This window comes from Engystomops pustulosus, chromosome 4, assembly GCF_040894005.1.
Source record: "Engystomops pustulosus chromosome 4, aEngPut4.maternal, whole genome shotgun sequence".
NCBI lineage: Eukaryota > Metazoa > Chordata > Amphibia > Anura > Leptodactylidae > Engystomops > Engystomops pustulosus.
The window spans coordinates 219,052,154-219,076,011 of NC_092414.1; the positions used below are offsets into that span (position 1 = coordinate 219,052,154).

The 23,858-nt window shown below is 43.8% G+C and overlaps 2 protein-coding genes across 5 annotated transcripts in view; both read right to left on the bottom strand.

Moving 5' to 3' along the window:
- The window catches only part of LOC140128360 (uncharacterized), a 179,872-nt gene that overhangs the window by 66,353 nt on the left and 89,661 nt on the right, over positions 1 to 23,858 (bottom strand). For 3 of the 4 annotated variants that reach the window (XM_072150009.1, XM_072150008.1, XM_072150006.1), the window contains exons 1-2: positions 4,754 to 4,920; positions 1,027 to 1,351 (exon numbers count right to left, since the gene is read on the bottom strand). In XM_072150009.1, coding sequence (XP_072006110.1) covers positions 1,027 to 1,300 — 274 coding nt within the window. In that variant the 5' untranslated portion in view covers positions 1,301 to 1,351; positions 4,754 to 4,920. Of the gene's footprint in view, positions 1 to 1,026; positions 1,352 to 4,753; positions 4,921 to 23,858 lie in introns of those variants that run through there. The other variant, XM_072150007.1, reaches the window with a different exon arrangement.
- Positions 12,958 to 23,858, bottom strand: part of LOC140128625 (NACHT, LRR and PYD domains-containing protein 1b allele 3-like) — a 36,911-nt gene continuing 26,010 nt past the window's right edge. Inside the window, exons 6-8 of the mRNA XM_072150323.1 lie at positions 22,802 to 22,931; positions 22,669 to 22,719; positions 12,958 to 13,247 (exon numbers count right to left, since the gene is read on the bottom strand). Of these exons, the coding sequence (XP_072006424.1) occupies positions 12,958 to 13,247; positions 22,669 to 22,719; positions 22,802 to 22,931 (471 nt within the window). The remainder of the gene's footprint in view (positions 13,248 to 22,668; positions 22,720 to 22,801; positions 22,932 to 23,858) is intronic.

Sequence of the window (23,858 nt, forward strand, 5' to 3'; positions counted from 1 at the left end):
TAAGCAACAATCAAAACAATGGGTTTCTCCCGGTTACTCTACTCCAAAGCAGGCGAAGGTGGTCCCATTGGCCGGAAAGGTCTTGGCGATGATTTTTTGGGTGCCAACGGAATCATTCTCATGGATTTTTTAGAAAAAGGAAGGACGATCACTTGACAATACTACAGTGAGTTATTGGACCGCTTAGACGAAAAAATGAAGGAGACTCGGCCGCAATTGGCGAAAAAGAAGGTGTTGTTTCACCATGATAACGCACCAGCACATTCAATTGGAGTTTCCGCCGCCAAACTGCATGAATTGCATTATGAGTTGCTGCCGCACCCCAGCATATTCTGCTGATCTGGCTCCCTGCAACTTTTTCTTGTTCCCTAACATGTAGAAATAGCTTGCGGGAAAAAAAGTTAGCTCAAACGAGGAAGTCATCGGCGAGACAGAGGCGTATTATGGAGTTCAACAAATCCTATTTTATGGAGGGGTAAAAAAAACGGCAGGAACGTTGGGAGAAGTGTATCTTTCTAAAAGGGGACTATGTTGAAAAATAAAAAAAAAATTAAAAAATGGTGTCTTCATTTCTAACACGGGTACTTATTGAACCGCCCTCGTACTCTCTGCACTGAGATTTATGATACACATCCACCTCCTCCGCATCATCTACCTTTTAATGTCAGAAGTAGTAATGGGATTATACGGAGAAGTATTGGAGGCTCAGGATAAACCTGCAGCTGTGAGGGATACAGTATTCATCTATATAGATAAATATAATTTCATAGACCAACACATGACTGTATGTCAGACAATGCATCCTTATACTTTGGACTTATATTTTATTCATAATTTCTCTACAGTAAAATAAAAAGCTCCCATTAAATTTAGAGCTAAAATAATACTTGTTAACTTTTGTCCAGCGATCAAATCCCGGATTTTGTGGGTCTAACAACAAAAAACTTGTAGCATCACAGGGAGAACCTCGGCTTCTACATAATGATGACATAATATAGCCGAGTGATGTAGAAGATCATGTCTTACCTTCTCTCAGGTCACGCTGGAGCTCCTCCCAGACATTCTTCTCATTTATGACCTCTAAGACATCAAGGGTCACCTCAGCCCCGTAGGAAGTGTTAAAGTACTTAATAATCAGACCAGCGACATCTTCCCGATTTTTCCCTTTCAACTCATCTGATATATTTGTATATTGATCCCTGACTTCCCAGACACTCAGCTCCTCTAAGAATCTCTGGAAACTTGGGTCCTCCAGCTTCTTCAGAGCCTTCACCAGGACCTCCTGTAATGTCAGCCCCATCCTGATATATGAAGTAGACAAATTTTTGGATTTGTGAGATCTCTTCTCCCTCTGAGAAAATGAAAGATTTATAAGATGAAAGATAGATTATATTCGGATCATCAAAATTAATTTATGATAATATAATTTATGATAGATTGTGGTGGTGGCAGCATCCAATGCTTATCAGCTTTTTAAAACTGCATCTTCTTTGAGTCTGGGCTATATATCTCATCTGTGTGGGTTGCAGATGTGCCCCCCCCCCCCCTCCAACTATATATCAATGACCTTGATGCACAGAAAGACATTACGGTGTTTACGGTATCTCACCAATGTCACTTAATTCTGAAATATTTTTTGATCACCGTAAAAACTTGAGTATAAGCCGGCCTGATATAGGCCATGGCACCTAATTTTATCGCCAAAAAACTGGGAAAACTTATTGAGTATAAGCCTAGGATGGAAATGCAGCCACTAGTCTTTAATAACATGTCCAGCAGCCTCCCCTCATTATTGAAATGTCCAGTAGCAGCTTTTCCTCATCAATTAACTAGTTCCCGACTGCCCGCTGTGTATTCACAGCGCGTGTCTGGTCCCGATGCGTGAAGAGGGCTGAGCCCTCTCCATAGCCGGTAAGTCTTTGCTGCATATTGCACCAAAGACTTACCGGTAACACCCGCGATCGCCACCGGCAAAGCTTCCGGCAGCTTCAAAAAGATGGCGGCACCCATGCCCTTGCCGAGGATTGTCGCTTCCTGTGACGTCATCGGGGAACAGCGATCCGTCGCCATGACAGCCTCGGGTCTCTCGAAGACCTAAGGCTGTTTCGTTTTAACCCTTTCATTACAATGTTCTATCAGCACGTTGTAATGAATGAGGAGGAAAATCCCCATATACTGCCATACTGTAGTATGGCAGTATATGATAGGATTGATCAGACAACCTAGGGTTCAAAAGTTAAAAAAAAATTATAATATAAAAACCTAAAAATTCGAATCACCCCCCTTTCCCTAGAACTGATATAAATATAAATAAACAGTAACAATCATAAACACATTAGGTATCGCCACATCCGAAAATGCCTGATCTATCAAAATATAATAACGTGTTTGTCACTGCGTTTAACCCCGTATAGGAAAATAGTGCCCAAATTCGAAAATGGCACTTTTTTACCATTTTGAAAAATATAAAAAAGTGATCTAAAGGTCGCACAGTCCTAAAAGTACAAGCATTGAAAACATCATCAAAAGTCGCAAAAAATGACACCACCCTCAGCTCTGTACAACGAAGTATGAAGATTCTAGGAAGCCTCTTCTTAACATGATGTACAGAAAACTCACAAACAGTTTGTCGAAAGTCAAACATGGTGGTGGGAATGTCATGGTTCAGCAATATAAAGGGAAGCATGAATGCCAACATGTAGTGTGACATACTGAAGCAGAGCATGATTGTATCCCCTCATTTCGGAAACTGTGCCGCAGGGCAGTATCCAACGTGATAATGACCCCAAACACAACTGTGAGTTGTCAACTAAGGGCTCTGCACCAGTTTTCCGTCATACTTTTCATATTTTCTGTGCAAACTGCTTGTACATCTACTGCATGTAAGAAGTGCCTGCGTCACATAGGTGTTGCATGTGACCATTTTGTGGCGCGGCTGCACTATTCTTCATGCAACACAAATTTACGCACTGAAGGGGTCGTTCCAGTGCTGAGTCGGACTGTGCACAACATTTAAAAATCCCAGTTGGGTGAGATCACATGATCTGTTTCAGTAAGGGGAGTGAACAGCACATCTTCAGTGCTGCCACAGCCACTAATCCCAGGAACTTCTTATGCCTCAGGCCTACTGCCTGGCACACAGAGCAAGTCCGGAGACTTAAGCCCCAAACTGCAGCTGCCACCATTTGGACTCAATTCCCTCTGAACCAGCCCAGCCTGCATCTACTATCAGGCTGCGTGCACCTTTCCTGCAGACTGGCTCTGCATGACCTTTCCAGCGTAAGGAATCTGCTGTTACCAGTTTTGCCCGTTGCCTGCTGTTGAATAAAGAACTGTGAGTTGATTTGCACAACGTTGCCTCCGTCTGATCTGTAGATTCGCTAACTACCACCATGGGCTTCCCCATCGGTCACCCAGGGATTCATCCCACAGACACCCCAGGGGTTGCCCCAGGGAGAAACCATTGCATCAGCCTCTCCCTCCTTATTTCTTGCACACACCACCTGCTGGAGACCTGCCAGGCAGTAGGACAACCATCCAGTCCCCATACCAAGTACTGTGACATCAGCATGGCTAGGCCGCAACTGCCAGCCACTCCGGTATTCTGGGTCCCGGCTTCATCCAGGCCCACAAGAAAAGGCTAAACAATCATAAACAATCAAAGAGGTAGGAGTGGGATAGAACCTAGAGATTATTGGGAGATGATGGGTGGATCAGAGCAAAGATAGGGGGAGATTAGAGAGAAAAGAGAAGTGAGCAGGGGAATTTCATTTATGGTAGCATTTGGCTGAAACCCAGGTGATGAAAGAGGGTGATCCCCTCTTTTGCCTTCAACTCTATTCATTCTCTTCAACTATTCCATTCTCAAAATATGATTGAAGGCAGAAACGCCTCTTTTATCTACCTTATAAGGCAGCTCCCTTGACATCAAGCATGAACTTCAGGAAGCCTAATGACATGAGGCTGGATTAAAACCAAAGTAGTCTACTCCAAAAGGAATAGATTCCCAACTGTAGACAGCGCTGTACAATGTTTTGACCTGATTAGGTCTCCTCAGTACAGCATAGGGATCTGGTTTGGCTGAGTCAGAGGCTATTGACTAGGGTCAGGAAGTAAAAGTTCTCCTTATGGAGATTTTGCCAATTAAGGCCGCCTTATAGGTGTATGGAGACTTATAGCCAAAATGCCACATCATGTCATTAGGCTTCCTGGAGGTTATGCTTGATGTCAAGGGAGCTGCCTTACAAGGTAGCAAAAAGAGGCGTGGTTTTCCTTATGCCATCCTCGAAAATGTATTTGCATAATTTACCTGTACCTACCTCATTCACAGGAGAAAAACATGGAAACAGTGCTATCTGTACCTACCTAATTTATAGGAAAATATAAGGGGATAGTTGTGTCTATGCTTAATTTACAAGGAACATACAATTGTGAGCATACAAATTATTTTATTTTAGTTAGAGCGTCTTGTTCTGTACATCGTGGTGTATTCTCCACAGTCACATTACTCCTGGAGTCTGCAGAGTGGGATTCAGTAATGGACATAGACTATAAACCCTGCAGCTTCCTCTGGGATCGGGTGCGGTCAGACCAGGAATACGATCACATACACTGGGACTGCACTAGAACTGATGGATCTCATGGAATGTGAGGAGATTGTGGACTAATACAGAAGCAGAAAGGACGACGTGTAAGACACAACTTATCAGAGGAGAAGGTAAAGACATGTACAATGATAAGAATGTAGCAGAACCTGTTCCTGAAGTTCTTATCTTCTCCCGTTATTCTTCTTTATCTTCTGTACAGTAAATGTCGCCTCTTGTCTTCACCCTGTTATTGGATCCTGTCCCTCCGTCTCATTATTGATGGGGTCTCTATAGTAGGAATAAGTTACAGCTCTGCACTGTACAGACACTTTCACTTTCTATTCCAAAGTCACTTTCTATTCCAAGGTCACTTCCTGTTACAGGGTCACTTCCTGGAACGCAGCTGGAGCTCCGCCAACTGGAGGAAATACGTCCAATGAGTAACTGGGTCTTACAACCGTCATTGCAGATGATTTATGATATTGTGTGTGTGTTGGGTTGGGGGGTTGTTGGTGTTGTGAACATTTTTATAATATATAGTATTTCAATAAGAAATTTTCCTTAGTTTGTAAAGAAACAGACGGTAATGTGCCCCTTAGTTACAATGTTATTTTCTAGGGCAAATCTGCTGTCAGTGTTAACCCTTTCTGCCCTCTCTCTGGCTGTAGTATTGTATGAGCAGTATATTCAAACATCAAAGTGAAAGTGAAGGGGTTAATCCTCACTGCCCGAGCAGGGAGATGAGATGTGAGCTCATGCAGCCTCCATAGACACACGCTGTGCAGGCTGGATACACATCTCTATGGGTGCGAGGAGATTCATATTTTTTTTCAAAACTAAGAAAAATTTGTAAATAAAGTACATTAGAAAATTGGTCACAATATCCCCCCTACACACACACACAATAGAAAAAATTATCTCAAATAAAGGTTACACCTTATAGGAGCAGACAGATTGTGTATGTATCCCAGGGACCACATTCCTAAATATGTTTATTTCACTTTGGCTTTGCAAAGCCCAACGTGACTCTTATATTGTCTATTCTGTAATTCTAGGAGATACTTTCGTATAAGTTTTACTGTCTCGGGTGCCCCCGCGATCCATGTCCCTCTTCATCCTTGCCCCTCTCAATGGCGCTGCGCCTCTATGCCCTCATTTACCACTCCACGCTGTTGCTACCGCCCCCGCACATGTGTCCCTGCTCCCTAGGGCGTGCGCCGGCACTCTTGGATTTAAAGGGCTAGTGCATCACTGATTGCCGCTGGCACTTCCGGGTTTACCATAAAGATCATTAGCCGCAGAGAAAGCTTCCCAGTGTTGTCCTTGTGACCCTGCCACAGCAAGACCATCCCACTTTGCGGCAGGCTCTGGTGATTCCGGTCCCAGGTGTCGGCTAGTACCATCGTCTGCGGTGGTCTAGGTGGTTCACTGACCCTGAACCCTGAAAATTACCATATATGCTTGAGTATAAGATGAGTTTTTCAGGGGACTGGCTGGCTATTTATTACAAGGGCTGGCAGGCTATATACTAAAAGGACTGGCAGGCTATATACTAAAGGGTTTGGCAGGCTATATACTACAGGGGACTGGCTATATACTACAGGGGGAAGGCAGGCTATATACTACAGGGGGCTTGCTGGCTATATACCACAGGAGGCTTGCTGGCTATATTCTACAGGGGCTGGCAGGCTATATACTACAAGGGTTGGCAGGCTATATACTACAGGGGGTGGCTGGCTATATACGATATGGGCTGGCAGGCTATATACTACAAGGGTTGGCAGGCTATATACTACAGGGGCTGGCTATATACGACATGGGCTGGCTTGCTATATACTACAGGGGCTGGCTATATACTACAGCGGCTGGCAGGCTAAATACTACAGAGTCTGGAAGGCTATATACTTCAGGGGCTGGCAGGCTATATACGACATGGGCTGCCTGGCTATATACTACATGGGCTGGCTTGCTATACACTACAGGGGCTGGCTGGCTATATACTACAGGGGCTGGCTATATACTACAGGGGCTGGCTATATACTACAGGGGCTGGCTATACTCTACATGGGGTTGGCAGGCTATATACTACAGGGAACGGCAGGCTATATTCTACTGGGGACTGGTGGCTATATACTACAGCAGCTGGCAGGCTATATACTACAGCAGCTGGCAGGCTATATACTACAGGGTCTGGAAGGCTATATACTACAGGGGGATGGCAGGCTATATACTACAGGGGGCTGGCAGGCTATATACTACAGGGGCTGGAAGGCTATATACTACAGAGGCTGGCAGGCTATATACTGCAGGAGCTGGCAGGCTATATACTGCAGGAGCTTGCAGGCTATATACTACAGGGGCTGGCAGGCTATATACTACAGGGGCTGGCAGGCTATATACTACAGGGAACGGCAGGCTATATTCTACTGGGGACTGGTGGCTATATACTACAGCAGCTGGCAGGCTATATACTACAGCAGCTGGCAGGCTATATACTACAGGGTCTGGAAGGCTATATACTACAGGGGGATGGCAGGCTATATACTACAGGGGCTGGCAAGCTATATACTACAGGGGGCTGGCAGGCTATATACTGCAGGGGCTGGAAGGCTATATACTACAGAGGCTGGCAGGCTATATACTGCAGGAGCTGGCAGGCTATATACTGCAGGAGCTTGCAGGCTATATACTACATGGGCTGGCTTGCTATACACTACAGGGGCTGGCTGGCTATATACTACAGGGGCTGGCTATATACTACAGGGGCTGGTTATATACTACAGGGGCTGGCTATACTCTACATGGGGTTGGCAGGCTATATACTACAGGGAACGGCAGGCTATATTCTACTGGGGACTGGTGGCTATATACTACAGCAGCTGGCAGGCTATATACTACAGCAGCTGGCAGGCTATATACTACAGGGTCTGGAAGGCTATATACTACAGGGGGATGGCAGGCTGTAGTATATAGCAGGCCATATACTGCAGGAGCTTGCAGGCTATATACTACAGGGGGCTGGCAGGCTATATACTACAGGGACTGGAAGGCTATATACTACAGAGGCTGGCAGGCTATATACTGCAGGAGCTGGCAGGCTATATACTGCAGGAGCTTGCAGGCTATATACTACAGGGGCTGGCAGGCTATATACTACAGGGGCTGGCAGGCTATATACTACAGGGAACGGCAGGCTATATTCTACTGGGGACTGGTGGCTATATACTACAGCAGCTGGCAGGCTATATACTACAGCAGCTGGCAGGCTATATACTACAGGGTCTGGAAGGCTATATACTACAGGGGGATGGCAGGCTATATACTACAGGGGCTGGCAAGCTATATACTACAGGGGGCTGGCAGGCTATATACTACAGGGGCTGGAAGGCTATATACTACAGAGGCTGGCAGGCTATATACTGCAGGAGCTGGCAGGCTATATACTGCAGGAGCTTGCAGGCTATATACTACAGGGGCTGGCAGGCTATATACTACAGGGGCTGGCAGGCTATATACTACAGGGGCTGGCAGCTATAATTACAGGGGCTGGAAGGTTAAATACTACAGGGGACTGGATATGTAGTACAGGATACTGGCAGGCTATATACTACAGGGGGATGGAAGGCTATATACTGCAGGAGGCTTGCTGGTTATATACTACATGGGCTGGCTTGCTATATACTACAGGGGATGGCTGGCTATATACTACAGGGGTTGGCTATACTCTACATGAGGCTGGCAGGCCATATACTACAGGGCCGGCAGGCTATATTCTACCAGGGTCTGGTGGCTATATACTACAGTGGCTGGCTATATACTACAGCGGCTGGCAGGCTATATACTACAGGGGCTGGCAGGCTATATACTACAGGGGCTGGCAGGCTATATACTAAGGGGGCTGGCAGCTATAAACTACAGGGGCTGGAAGGTTATATACTACAGAGGACTGGATATGTAGTACAGGATACTGGCAGGCTATATACTACAGGGGGATGGAAGGCTATATACTACAGGAGGCTTGCTGGTTATATACTACATGGGCTGGCTTGCTATATACTATAGGGGATGGCTGGCTGGCTATATACTACAGGGGCTGGCTATACTCTACATGAGGCTGGAAGGCCATATACTACAGGGCCGGCAGGCTATATTCTATCAGAGTCTGGTGGCTATATACTACAGTGGCAGGCTATATACTGCAGGAGCTGGCAGGCTATATACTGCAGGAGCTGGCAGGCTATATACTACAGGGGCTGGTAGGCTATATACTAAAGGGGCTGGCAGCTATATACTGCAGGGGCTGGCAGGTTATATACTACAGGGGACTGGATATGTAGTACAGGGGGATGGAAGGCAATATACTACAGGAGGCTTGCTGGCTATATACTGTAGGGGGCTTACTGGCTATATACTACATTGAGCTTGCTGGCTATATTCTAGGGGAGGGTGGTGTTACCAATGCATTTTACACCCTCGGCTTATACTTGAGTCAATAGGTTTTTCCAGTTTTTTGTGTTAAAATTATGGGTCTCGGCTTATACTCGGGTCGAGTATATAAGGTAAATGTATCATATACAGAATGTGAGAAGAGACTGATGATAACACCCAGATGTTAATATGGACGTAAAGAAGAATATGCCCATGGATTTTAACCATGGAAGGGATATAAGGGAAACAATTCTATATCATAACATAATCATTAATGTAATTTTGATCCAAAAAGGCATTTGGGATTATGTAGAGGACCTTACATCTACCACCAGGATGAAGGATTGTAAACCAAGCTCACTGACATACTGGTATGCGCCCCCTCTGGCCGGATCTGCTCTTCTTTAGGCTTATGCCCTTATTTTTAAGAAAAAAATGCTTTATAAATTATGAGCCTGAGGGGCTCCAGACTCCATTGTCACCTACACACTGGTTTTCTTCCCATGGGGCATGTGTGCTTTACGTTGGTTCTGATATTAGCAACATTGCCTGCAGGGTGAATTAGTATAATACATCTTTCATGTATCCTGCGCAATTATGAGACTCTTTTGCTGCCCACTGGTGATGTTACATATATTTTTGTGAACAAACTGATATTTTATGATCTGTAATCATTTAACACTACGTGTGCCACACCGTATTGCACCAGGTAAATTTCACCTGTGCATTAGTTTCCAATGTAGTTGTATTTGTATGATCATTGTATTTATAATAAATATTGATTTCTTTTTTTAATTCTACATGATAGTTGGTGTGTGGAATTAATTCTCTTTGATCTAAATATTTGGTTTATTAAGTGTATGTGAGCATCTAGTGGGCATGAAGAACCCACTTACTAAAAAGAGTAAGTGAGACCGTGCACCACCATTATGTAAGTGCCACAGTTCTGCAGCCTCAAGACTGTGCACCACAAAAAAAATGATAATGATTCTGCTGGAGCAGTGCCGGGTCCGCCAGATTGATGAAGACTGTCTCTCATGAATATGTCACACACTGCACACTCTACAGTTTGCACAATTTGTTCTCCACCCTTCAAAAATGCATGGTGATAATGCATTGGAGCTACCCAATGGGGATCCCCATTAGAGCAGTATGAGTGAGTCTCTGGCCACCCACACCACTGATACACACAAAATCTGCCTACTCCAGGAGCAAGACACACTACAAGCTGTCATGGGTGCCCCTACGATCCACATATCGAATCGCAGACACACCCATGCCCCTCTCCATGGCGGCACCCCGTCCCCCGGTCCTCACTTACGTGAGGGGGGAAAAGCTTAGTGTAAATTGGGAGTAGAGGGAGGGGGAGAGAGATTAGTAGACAAACAGGGAAAGACTAAAGCCAGGCAGGGAGGGTTGGGAGCCTGGTTCTAAGAGTACATGTAACTAAAGAACAAATTGGAAATTCTTTTTCCAAGGTGATGCCGTGTAATGGAGGTTCACCTAGGGGGCCATAGTTGGGGAGTGGTAGGACACTCAAGGAGTCTGAGCCAACATCCCAGGCTTCACGGTGAACCAATGCAGCATTAGCATTCTTAGCCAAACACATTGAGAAAATTTTAAAAAAAGAAACGTAAAGCCCAAACCAATCACGACTCTGTATAAGATCGCTATGGGTTCTGGAGTGGTTCAACCTGAAGTTGAAGAACCATCAGGAACCTCACACGGCAGTGTGCCCAGCAGTTAAAAAAGGGCAGGCAAGTCTGTTGGATTGTGTACCTGCAGGGTACGGCCTCCTTTTCAGACTACCAAATGGAAGGTGAAACCCTAAATATATGTTGCCTCTGCTTCTCTGATCTTATCCAGCAAGGGCCTTTTGCCCGGATTTGATGCATTAATCTATCTTTGGTGAGGTAGCGGTGAATTCTGCATACCACATCTTGAGGAGCATTGGGGTCAGCTGATTTAGGGCTGAGGGCCCTATGCATACTGTCCATTTCAAATAGGGAATCCAGTAGTTCTTCCAGAGTCTCATTAAGGATGAGACTTACAATGGATCTCAAGTTCTTACCCGCAGCTTCTCCGAGAGGCCCCTCACCCTATTATTGTGGCATGCTGGAATTTCTTTCTGTGTAGTTCAGTCTCTCTGGAGGTTAATGCTTCCAGTGCTGGATTAGCGTTCCACAGCTATCCCGATGTGTAGATAGGGTTCCCTAGTGATGGAGGATGAGGCGCCCTCGGTGGAGGGATGGTGCAGGGATCACTCAGGCAACATTGGTAAAACATTCAACTTACTGGAACTGGGCATCGGCCACATTAGCAGAAAACTTCAGGTGAATAGAGGTGGCTGTTTGGATCTCTGGCCTAAGGAGATCCCCTTAGACTTGTAAGGTGGCTTCATACTGCTTCAGCAACAAATTATGGCAGGCTCCTATGGGTTAAGGTCTGCTTGTGGCCTCATATGCTCTCAGGCCTAGTGTGTTAGGGCAGCATGCCACATACACTTGTGCTGCTTCTTCTCCTATCCTGGGCGGTAAGAGAGAGCCCTGAGCTTCCACCCACAAGAGGTTTTATCAGCAACCCTTGTGAGGAAGCAAGCTCTTTTCCAACCAGTTCTCTCCTTTCATCACAATATTATAACACATCTCATTGGTCAACAATATTACATATTAACGTAAGACAAAAAAAAGAGAAAACAGTGCATGCTGACCCATGAGGTAGTGTCACTTCAAAATGTTTGCTGTGCTCGCCTGGAAAAGAAAGCTTGGTCTGGTCCCAAGTAGAATAATTTAAAAGCAGAAAAGAGATCCCTCAGCACCAGCTGGTAAAACGTCATCTGTTTATTCAATAATCCATAAAAAGACGTACAAAACAAGAAAAAAACTAAAACATGTTTGTACAAACGGACAAAAATTTTGGAGCAAATTTACGGCTGTCCCTGACCTGTCGTGGAAATGGCCTGGAACTGATTGTGACTTTTGGAGACGTTTCGTGACTTATGTTTTAAAAAGTCACAAATTCACTATAGACAAAACGCCACATGTATCAATAAGGAAAAACCAGTAGGATACATCAGACCAAAAGGAAAGCTAAGAAAAATCCCCAAAAACAGATGGACGAGGCCGGACTTATGATATGTGTGCCCCAATGTGTTTAATATCCATCTCATGGATCTCATCAACTGTCATCTCTGATCTATCTTATCTCTCTTTCTATGGGGGTCATTTACTAAGGGCCCGATTTGCGTTTTCCTGACGTGTTACCCGAATATTTCCGATTTGCGCCGATTTTCCCTGTATTGCCCCAGGATTTTGCCGCACGTGATCGGATTTTGGCGCATCAGCGCCGGCATGCACGCGACGGAAATCGTGGGGCGTGGCCGAACGAAAACTCGGCGGCTTCGGAAAAATCGCCGCATTTAAAAAAAAAATTTGTCGCGAAAATTGTGTTTACCTCCACTAGGTATTGGCCGGTGAATTTCAGGACATTCCAGCGGACTTCAGCGCAGCAGCGCCACCTGGTGGACGGCGGAGGAACTACCTTAGTGAATCCCAGCCGGACCCGAATCCACCTCAGAGAATGCGCCGCTGGATCGCGAATGGACCGGGTAAGTAAATCTGCCCCTATGTGTCAGATACTAGTGAATATTCAGAAGCTAAATAAAAGTGTATATAAACCTGTACCCTGATAATCTAAGCACATTGTCAGCACACAGCATCTTATAGCACAGAGGGATAATGAAGTGTCTGCTCAGAGAATCCCCGCTCACACCCTGGAATCTTACACCAACCATCACCGAGTGATAGGAGCTAAACAGCAATAAAACTTGTAAAATTGTAAAGTAAGGGCGTAAAAATGATCTTTATTGTGTAACATCACTAGGGGATTGAAATTTGAGAACTTTCTTTCAAGGGAAAACCCCTTTAACTAAGATTACTGGTTTTTACATTTTGATGGTGTCCTTATCCTCCAGATCCCGGACGAGAGGCTCATTGTACATCTTTAGAGCCTGATAAAACTTCTCCTTGTCACAGTGTCTCCAGATGGTCATGTACCCATAGAGCTGCCTCATCGCCTCTTGGCGGGGTCTTATACTGCGGATGTTGTCATACTGCTCCTGGGTCAGCAGTTTGTGCTTCAGGAGATGATCCAGTATCTGACCCATGTCTGACACCCTCTGTATTAGAGCATCTCTGTGTTTGTCCACAAAATCCGGGTACAAGTCGCAGGCACCTGCAACTAGAAAATGTATAAGTTACCTTAAAGGAAACCTACCAGGTGATGCGATGCATTATGAAGAAAACATACCTTGAGCCTGCTGTAGCTACACTGATGCAGAATCATATCTTGGTTTATCCTTAAGCTGAGTGGTTTTGCTGAAAAACAATTATAAAATTCAGGGCCCTGGGAAAGCTGGGTCAGGCTGGCTGCCTACATAAACACATTACACACAGAGCTTGTCATTACACATGGAGCTTAGTCAAGACATGACTAACCAACCTGAGCTGGATGACTAATACACAGCAGCTGGGGGATGGTGCAGCGATTGATTATTCTGCCTTCAGGCACAACCCAGGGATTACATCATCCTCTCCTGCAGTGAATAACTCATGTGACAGGATAATCGCTGAGCCCAGCCATAGAAGCAACAGAGCCTCATTATCATAATGTTGTATCTGTTTTATCAGCAAAAACTACTCAGCTCAGGGATTAACCAAGATCTGACCCTGCATCAGTGTAGCTACAGCATTCTCAGGGTGTGTTTGCTTCATAATGCATCAAATTTCCTTTAAAATCAATTTAAAAAAAAATCATAATTTTTTCAGATGCTGATTGTGGGCGCTTTTATTTCTTTAGGAAAAATTAATGATAAAATATACTAAAAGTGATGGTTAAAAGTTACAATATTTAAAAGGAGACGCATTTTCATAGCCCGTACCAGGCTTGTCATCAGTACATTTACCCCCATTGGTTTGCAATGTTTAACATCTATGCTTCAAATTTGCACATTAACATGACAAATAGAATATTACATTATTGCATAAGAAGCAGTAACTTTTTTTCAGTGAATAATCTCAATTCAACTCCTACTAAGTAGCATCTTTTTTAAATCTCTCATATTCGTATATGGGGTATATTTCAATTCTCTCCGCTAGAGGGCAGCAGTGTAGTGTTTCTACTTACCTGTGGAAGTTGTTTGACCGTTTTTAAACACTTTTTTTTTAACCATTGTCTGCTGCTGCTGTGGGAGTTGGAAGCTGAGCCGTGATTGGTTGCTGTTCTGCCACAGGTCAATAATATGAGCTCTGAGCTGTGATTGGTTACTACAGTATAAGACACTTATGTGTGAGGTGAGATGGATAGAGACAGAGATAGGGGGAGATTTATCAGAAATGTCTGAGGTTGCACATGGAAACCAATCAGAGATCAGCTGTAATTTTATAAACAGCTGTGCAAAAATAAAACTTGAGCTCTGATTGGTCGCCATGGCCAAGTAAAGCAGTTCTGCTCTCAAACACTTCTGATAAATCCCCCTATAAATAAATTAACAGTCGGGGACAAAGACAGTCACTGAATTGAGACTGCCAGCAACAGACAGTTGAGATAGTCTATAGATACATAAAAAATATTTTTGTTAACTCATTCTATTTTGTTACAGCAAAGTGCAGTGATTTACTATCCCGGGCAATGTCGGGAGCTACAGCCAATATACAGTATGTAATATATATATATATACACTCACCGGACACTTTATTAGGTACACCTGTCCAACTGCTCGTTAACTCTTAATTTCTAATCAGCCAATCACATGGCGGCAACTCAGTGCATTTAGGCATGTAGACATGGTCAAGACAAACTCCTGCAGTTCAAACCGAGCATCAGTATGGGGGAAGAAAGGTGATTTGAGTGCCATGGTTGCTGGTGCCAGAAGGGCTGGTCTGAGTATTTCAGAAACTACTGATCTACTGGGATTTTAAGGCACAACCATCTCTAGGGTTTACAGAGAATGGTCCGAAAAAGAAAAAACATCCAGTGAGCGTCAGTTCTGTGGGTGGAAATGCCTTGTTGATGCCAGAGGTCAGAGGAGAATGGGCAGACTGGTTCGAGCTGATAGAAAAGCAACAGTGACTCAAATCGCCACCCGTTACAACCAAGGTAGGCAGAAGAGCATCTCTGAACGCACAGTACGTCCAACTTTGAGGCAGAAGGGCTACAGCAGCAGAAGACCACACCGGGTGCCACTCCTTTCAGCTAAGAACAGGAAACTGAGGCTACAATTTGCACAAGCTCATCGAAATTGGACAGTAGAAGATTGGAAAAACGTTGCCTGGTCGATTTCTACTGCGACATTCGGATGGTGGGGTCATGAAAGCATGGATCCATCCTGCCTTGTATCAGCGGCTCAGGCTGGTGGTGGTGGTGTCATGGTGTGGGGAATATTTTCTTGGCACTCTTTGGGCCCCTTGGTACAACGCCACAGCCTACCTGAGTATTGTTGCTGACCATGTCCATCCCTTTATGACCACAATGTACTCTGTAACATCTGATGGCTACTTTCAGCAGGATAATGCGCCATGTCATAAAGCTGGAATCATCTCAGACTGGTTTCTTGAACATGACAATGAGGTCACTGGACACAAATGGCTCCACAGTCACCAGATCTCAATCCAATAGAGCATCTTTGGGATGTGGTGGAACAGGAGATTTGCATCATGGATGTGCAGCCGACAAATCTGCGGCAACTGTGTGATGCCATCATGTCACTATGGAGCAAAATCTCTGAGGAGCTTCCAGCACCTTGTTGTATCTATGCCACGAAGAATTGAGGCAGTTCTGAAGGCAAAAGGGGGTCCAACCCGTTACTAGCATGGTGGACCTAATAAAGTGGCCGGTGAGTGTGTGTATATATATATATATATATATATATATATATATATATATATATATATACACCAAGCTCAATGTTGTGTATTGAGTGGATAATTGTGAGATATATGAGAATTGTGTGCAATACCAGCACTTTCACACGGGGGCATATTTATCAGGACCTCAGCGCCACACCAGTGGGGCATGAAGGGGCGTGAGGGGGGAGGGCGCAGACAGCCGGGAGTAGGTCTTTGCGGGGAGTCACTGTCCCTGCACCGGCACATCTGCTGCTGCCGGCGACTTTTCATATTTGGAGTCTTACTGTAAACTATGGGGGGTCTATCGGGTAATATTGTATTTTATGTTTTGTCATATTTAAGGATATCCAAATGTTCTATTATGAGTTTCTGTATCTTTTTATACTGGGTTTTATATGGCACAATTATTTTACTCTTGTTTTCTTGTGTGCTGTTAATAGAAATATCAGTGTTATTTACTGTAGTTAACCCCTTACCGATGTGTGACGTCGTGTGATATCTGTACATCACACTCCGGCTCCCACTGTATGGAGTGGGCTCATGGGCCGGTAACACCCTTAGTAAGTGCTGGCACTAATCGCGGGTGTTAACCCTATAAACGACATTTTAATACAAGCGGCACGTGGGAACTGTCATCTTGGGTTCGATCGCCACCCACTGTGAGGTAAACGGGGGTGTTGATTGGTTGCTATGACATCCACGGGTCATGAGAACACCTGAGGCTGTCTTCTGGTTTTAACTCATTCATTACAATATGCGATTTGCACATTGTAATAAATGATGTGGTAAATCCCCATAAACTGTCCTAGGAGGTCTGAAAAATAGTGAAAAAAATAAATAAATAAAAATAAATTAAAAAATCATCCACTTTCCCTAGAACTCATATAAATAAACAGTTAAAATCATAAACATGTTAGGCATCGGCACATCCAAAAATGTCCGATCTCTCAAAATATAATAACAGTTTTTTCCTGGCGTTTACATTCCATAACAAAAAATAGCGCCAAACTCAAAAACGGCTCTTTTTTGCCCTTTTGAAAAATATAAATAATTCTATAAAAAGTGATCAAAAGGTAGTGCAGTCCTTAATATGGCAGTATCGAAAATGTCATCAAAAGTCACAAAGAATGACACCACCCACAGCTCCGTACACCGAAGTATAAAAAAGTTATTAGTGCCAGAAGATGGAAAAATGACCTTTTTTTTTTGCACAGGAGGTTTTAATTTTTGTAAATGTATGAAAACATTATGAAACCTGTATAAAATTAGTATCCCCGTGACCCACCCAAAGAATAAAGTAGACATGTCATTTGGGGCGCTCAGTGAAAGCCATAAAATCCAAGTCCACAGGAAAATGGCGCAAATGCATTTTTTTCACCAATTTCACTGCATTTGAAATTTTTTTTACGTTTCCCAGTGCACGGTATGGAATATAAAATACTGTCACTATGAAGAGCAATTTTGTTGCACAGAAAACAGGTCCTCACTCTTTACATGGAAAAATAAAAAAAGTTATAGATTTTTGACGGAGGGAAGTGAAAAAAAGAAACACAAAAACAAAAAAGTACCTGGTCGCTAAGGGGTTAAAGATGTTACTCTGTCTAAATTCTTCCCTATTTAAGTTTCTTGCTTTTTGTAAAGCTGGTTTAAGAATTTCGCACGTATAGGGACACATTTACTTACCCAGCCCCTGCTCGATCCCCGATCCGGACTGTCCGACGAGGATGAACTCTCCGATTCACGTAAATCGTGCACTCGATATCCTGCATGTGTCGCTTCACCAATCAGGTCCATCAGAGTTCACCTTCTTCTTCCTGGTGAATGTTAAATCCTGCGCTTAGTCCGAATCAGTCGGATCGTCCGACGCCCCCCCCCTGCCCCCCCCATTTCTGTTGCATGAAAGCCGGCGCCAATGCGCCAAAATCTGATCCACACAATCCCCGGCGTGATCACTGGCCATATGGTGTATGGATTAGCCACTAAGGGAGGGGACAACTTTTAGACGATGTGCTACACGGAAGATTCTCATTTTTTATGTCAATTTGTAAGTCCAAGAACTTTTATGTTACTTATATTTGGTGTAAAAATTAAGTTAAACCTATTGTGCTTTAAAGTCTTTAGGAAATCATCTAATTCCGTTCTAATTTTATTCCAACTTAAAATGATATCATCAATGTAACGTCGGCAGAGTCATATCTGCTTCTTAATACTTTAGGGGAACCAAACAGAAATCTGATGGTTTGAGGGGTTGAATAATAATTGACCCACACTTTTATGTTTAAAATGTATTAAAATATAACTAAGCAACATAACTTTTTGGTTTGTAAGATTTATGCATCTGTTAATAAATCCTGCTCTTGTTTGAAGTTTGAAGGCTGTAACTTATTTGCTTCTTATCAAACCTGCTAAATCTGCAGGGGTTTGAATACTACTTGTAGGCACTGTATTCTCTTGCCAACATAGCATTCTATAATCCATATATAAATCTGTCATTGTCAGGGTCAGACTGGCCCAGGGGAGGACCGGAGGATCCTCTGGTGGGCCCCAACACTAGTGAAGCCTACATATACAATAAAGTGAATACCCTGCACTACCCCTTGAGGACAATTCTCTCCTTAGCGTCCTTCTCCAGTCAGGAATCGAGGTTGCACTAAGGTGGTGCTCAGCTGGTCAGTGGGATACACGAATAATATCACTATGATAGAGAAAGCAAGAAGCGGCACTCACCGGACTCGTGCAGAAGATTTATTCAAAGACACACCTGGCCCAGAGGACGAATTTTCACGGTTTGTGGAATATTTGAATACTGTCAACGATATGAATATGAGATTTACCTCTGTTTTTGGGGGAAAGAGGCTGGATTTCCTGGATGTACGAGTCAATATAGAAAGGGAAACCCTCATTACGACCACCTTCAGAAAACCCACAGCCACCAATTCCCTATTACGATATGACAGTTTTCACCCAAAGCACACCCGTGACAGTTTACCTTATAGCCAGTTTTTACGAATAAAGAGACTCAACAACACGGAGACAGGCTTCAGATCACAAGCACAGGACCTAAAGACCAGATTATTAGAGCGGGGGTATCCCACACAGGTCATTGAGACAGCTTTAAAAAAAAGCCATAGACTCTCCCCAAAGATTAGGCACAGTTAGAACCCCAGAGAACTCAAAAGGGTCACGCCCGAAGGAGAGCGAGAGATTTGCGTTCTCCTTTGGATATAGCCCACATGGGGATGCTATTCGAATGGCCATATACAAAAATTGGGACCTTCTAAAAAATGATCCCCAACTAAATGAAATTACCATGCAGAGACCTGTTATCTCCTTTAGAAGAAGTAAAACTATCAGGAACCATCTAGTTAGTATCCAGTTTTCTTCTCAAAAAAACACAAGAAACACATGGCTAGAGCGCAGCATCCCTATCGGGAATTTTAGGTGTGGATCTTGCAGTTTTTGCAAATTTAACAGTCAGGCTAAGTGTATCGATATGGGTGGCATTAAATGGAAAGTCAACTCCTTCATAACGTGTCGAACCACACATGTGGTATATATCATCTGGTGTCCGTGTAGACGTTTTTATATAGGAAAAACTATTCGTAGTCTCTTTGTACGTTTTAGGGAACACTGTAGATCTATAGAGACGGGCAACGGCTGCCCTAGAATCATTGAACACGTTAGGGAACAACACGGAAGTAACCCAGAGGTTCTCCAATTTGCTGGCCTAGAAAGGGTGGAAAAAGACCTGAGGGGAGGTAACAAGGAGAAAGAATTGCTACGCCGTGAGGCAAAACACATTATACGGTTTGATGCCATGGGGAGGCTGGGCCTTAACGATAGGAATGACCTTAGCATCTTCTTGGGCACAGTTTGAGCATAAGAGTAATATAAATAAAAGAATATTCTCTATCTTAAATATTACAATTAAAGGGTCAAATGACGATTAGGAGCAAAAAATAAAATGCAACATAAAATGTAACATGAAAAGGAATATTAAATGAGATTACTGTATTCCCCCTAAAAAATAAAAAATAAAAAATTACACGAGACTGCAGTACTCTTACGTACTGCGATTTACAGCTCCCTACCTGTCCCATCACCAAGATAGATTAACATATGCCCGTACAACCAAGAGAACCAATAGAGAAAAAAAGTTATAATGCCGTATACTTGCATACTGTATCTGTGCATCTGGTCTAATTGTCTCCTGGGTTTGCCTATTACTCACTGAGATCGCCTGTTCACTATTTTTCCTCACACTATTTTTTCTTTTTCTTTTTCACTATTCCAGGTGGCCCTTTTCTATACTAAATTATGCCAGGACATATATACTATATAGGCAGAAGTTTTTCCTATGTCCACTTAGTGATCATGCCTTTATCGATCCATTAGTCCGGTCTTGTTTGACAGACTTAGCATAATTATGGCGATCTCATTGTTGCAATGGCATTCCCATGAATACTGTTTTAATGTTTTCTATGTTGTTGTGTTGCTGAGCAACGTAGCGTCACCGGGGGCGTTCACCTCCTTCCGACTCCCGGAAGTGCTGTGTCACATGACCGGCACGTCACCGGAAGCCGACTGTAAGAGGGGCAGCTCCGGAGACGCGACTTTGTAGGCTTGAGAAAGCGCCACACAGGCGCGAAACGGCCCGTCGCTTGCCGCGGTCTGCACCATGTCCAACGTCTGAACTCTGTGTCTTTGAATAAATCTTCTGCACGAGTCCGGTGAGTGCCGCTTCTTGCTTTCTCTATCATAGTGATACTAGTGAAGCCTACTCTGTTCACCTTCACCACCAGGGGAAAGACACTTTTTTATTTAAAAAAAAATAATAATTTTGTAGGCAACGCTCGCCCCCTGCATTCCACATTCCAAATATAAATCTGTCATTGTCAGGGTCGGACTGGCCAAGGGGATGACCAGAGGATCCTCCAGTGGGCCCCCTCTGGTCACCTTCACCACCAGGGGAAACTTTTTTATTAAAAAAAATAATAATAATAATTTTGTAGGCAACGCTCGCCCCCTGCATTCCACATTCCAAATATAAATCTGTCATTGTCAGGGTCGGACTGGCCAAGGGGATGACCAGAGGATCCTCCGGTGGGCCCCCTTTGGTCACCTTCACCACCAGGGGAAACTTTTTTATAAAAAAAAATAATAATAATAATTTTGTAGGCAACGCTCGCCCCCTGCATTCCACATTCCAAATATAAATCTGTCATTGTCAGGGTCGGACTGGCCAAGGGGAGGACCAGAGGATCCTCCGGTGGGCCCCCTCTGGTCACCTTCAATACCAGGGGAAACTTTTTTATTAAAAAAAAATAATAATAATAATTTTGTAGGCATTGCTCACCCCCAAAATTCTACATTCCACATATAAATCTGTCATTTTTAATATATAGATCTCTGTGCAGGGATTTATTCCCCTGTTTTGTGTCACTTTTAGATAATGGTTCCATTCCAGACTTTATCCATCACCTGAACGATAAATCCAGGACAATTCTTTTTGAGAATTCAAATCTCTATAAACACAACAAGAGAAACTAAGGAGGAAATATGAGCTGCTGATGAAGATGCAGCAAGCTGCGAAACGCGTTTAGCTGAGAAGGCTACAAACAGCTATACATTTCACGCCAACAACTATCTACCACATAATAACGGATCCTAAGTGGTAGTCTGTTATGGGCAACAAGAACAATAATCTCTTCTAAAAAAGAGTTTGGGCTTATCTATGCTATTTACCGCGTTGGTGCATGTACCGTACGATTTTGTTTGTTTTTTTTTTGTTTTTAAATCTATTTTTTTATTCAAACCCAGTACCTCAGAAATACACCTATGTGTACAGCTATATGTAATCAATTTCAGGGCACTATTTACTGTATTTAGGAATCCATTATAGGTATAAGTACACTGAATAAAATATAATTTATTTAGGGTAGACGTTGGGTCTTATTTACTAAGGGTCCGCAAATCGCATTGCCGTCGGACCTGCCAACATTTTCAGCGATTGCGGGGCAGCTATTGTGTCGGATTTTGGTGCAACTGCACCGGCTTTCATGTGACAGAAATCCGGAGGGCGGGCCGTTGGAGGATCCGACTGATATAGACTGAGCGTGGATTTAACTTTCAATTTGTGTGGCAAGCCAAGCACTTACATGCACCAGGAAGAAGAAGGTGAACTCCGGGGACCTTAGTGGGGAAGCGACACATTTCGGGCGTACCTTCTTAGTGAATCGCAGCAGATGTGAATTATAAACGGACAATGCACTTCGGGTGAACTCCGTCGGCCGGGTAAGTAAATGTGCCCCAATGTGTATATATAAAGAATCCAGAGGAAGGCTATGTATACAATATAATAACTTTGAAGGGTACAGAATGCGGACAGCTGTAAAAGATATGCATTGTTTAGGAACGCAGTGTGGAATGTAAATACTATAGTGTAAGTGACAGTTGTATTTGCAGTGGTGCATTGTGGAGTTTATCATTACTGTAGTAACCTTCAAGACTTTGATTGTATTGTGCTCTTCCAGGGTTTTTTTTCTGGTAATTTTAATAGACCTGGGGAATCAGGGGGTAGAGGGAATTCAGGCCGAACTTTCTATAATTATTGCCTCTATATCAGACTCTTAGATAAGTCATTTTATGTAATTTTTAAATCTCAAAAAATACATTTCCACTTCTCTTGAGGGCAGTGGTGTCTCATCAATAATTATGGAGAAATGTAACAAATGTAAAATCAGATTTACCTCTATGGATTGTAAGCGATGATAATAATTGGGCAACGTCCATCAAATCACCTGGAAAAAGAAACAATAATAACAATAAAAAAGTAAAAAAAAATCGCAGAAATGATAAGAAAAGTAAATAACTGCTCAGTACTTTGTGTCAGACGAGTGTCCCAGACTGTGTCCTGCGTCTTCTCTTCAGCTACATACAAAAAGATATCTGCCGTTTTCTCCTTCAGTCTGATCTCCGTGAACTGATAGGGTTCAATATCAAACTTCAGCGTCTGAAACAACGTGAGATTAGAGGATTAGTGAGACATCTGTGACCAATAAAACATTAGTCTAAGGCTACATTCCCACTGCCGTTGCCCGCCATACTGTTGCACAGTGGGCACACGGCAGTGCTGGGGAGAGGGGGAGAGCACCGCTCACCCCCACCGCTCTACATGGGAATACAAAGCGCACAATGCCGTATTCCGTCAAAAGATAAGACATGTCCTATCTTTCTACGGGGTACGGAGTGGTACGGTGCCGCCCGTGTGCTGCACCGTACCGCTCCCATTGGACGCCGTGCACCCATTTCCATCTATGGGGGACGTATATCGGCCATATATACGTCGGCCGCATATACGTCCCCCATAAGGCAGTGTGAATGTAGCCTAAGGGCTTATTCACACATCCATTTTCTTCTCGGGAAATCCGGGACTTTCGAGGACTGCATAGTAATGTTTTAAGGCCGCCCCTAGTGACAATTTTGTATCTGTTTTTTATCCAAATGACTTCTGTTTTGATTTCGCAAAGCAAACCTACTGGCTTATAACAACTAAACTGTAAAACACCTCAGTGCCAGCAGGCACTGGCTATACACTGAGGGGCAGGCACTGACTATATACTGCGGGCAGGCACTGGCCATATACTTGGGGGGGCATGCACTGGTTATATACTGAGGGGCAGGCACTGGTTATATACTGAGGGGCAGGCACTGGTTATACACTGAGGGGCAGGCATTGGTTATATACTGAGGGGCAGGCACTGGCCATATACTGGGGGGGGGCAGGCACTGGTTATATACTGAGGGGCAGGCACTGACTATATACTGCGGGCAGGCACTGGCCATATACTTGGGGGGGGCAGGCACTGGTTATATACTGAGGGGCAGGCACTGGTTATATACTGAGGGGCAGGCACTGGTTATATACTGAGGGGCAGGC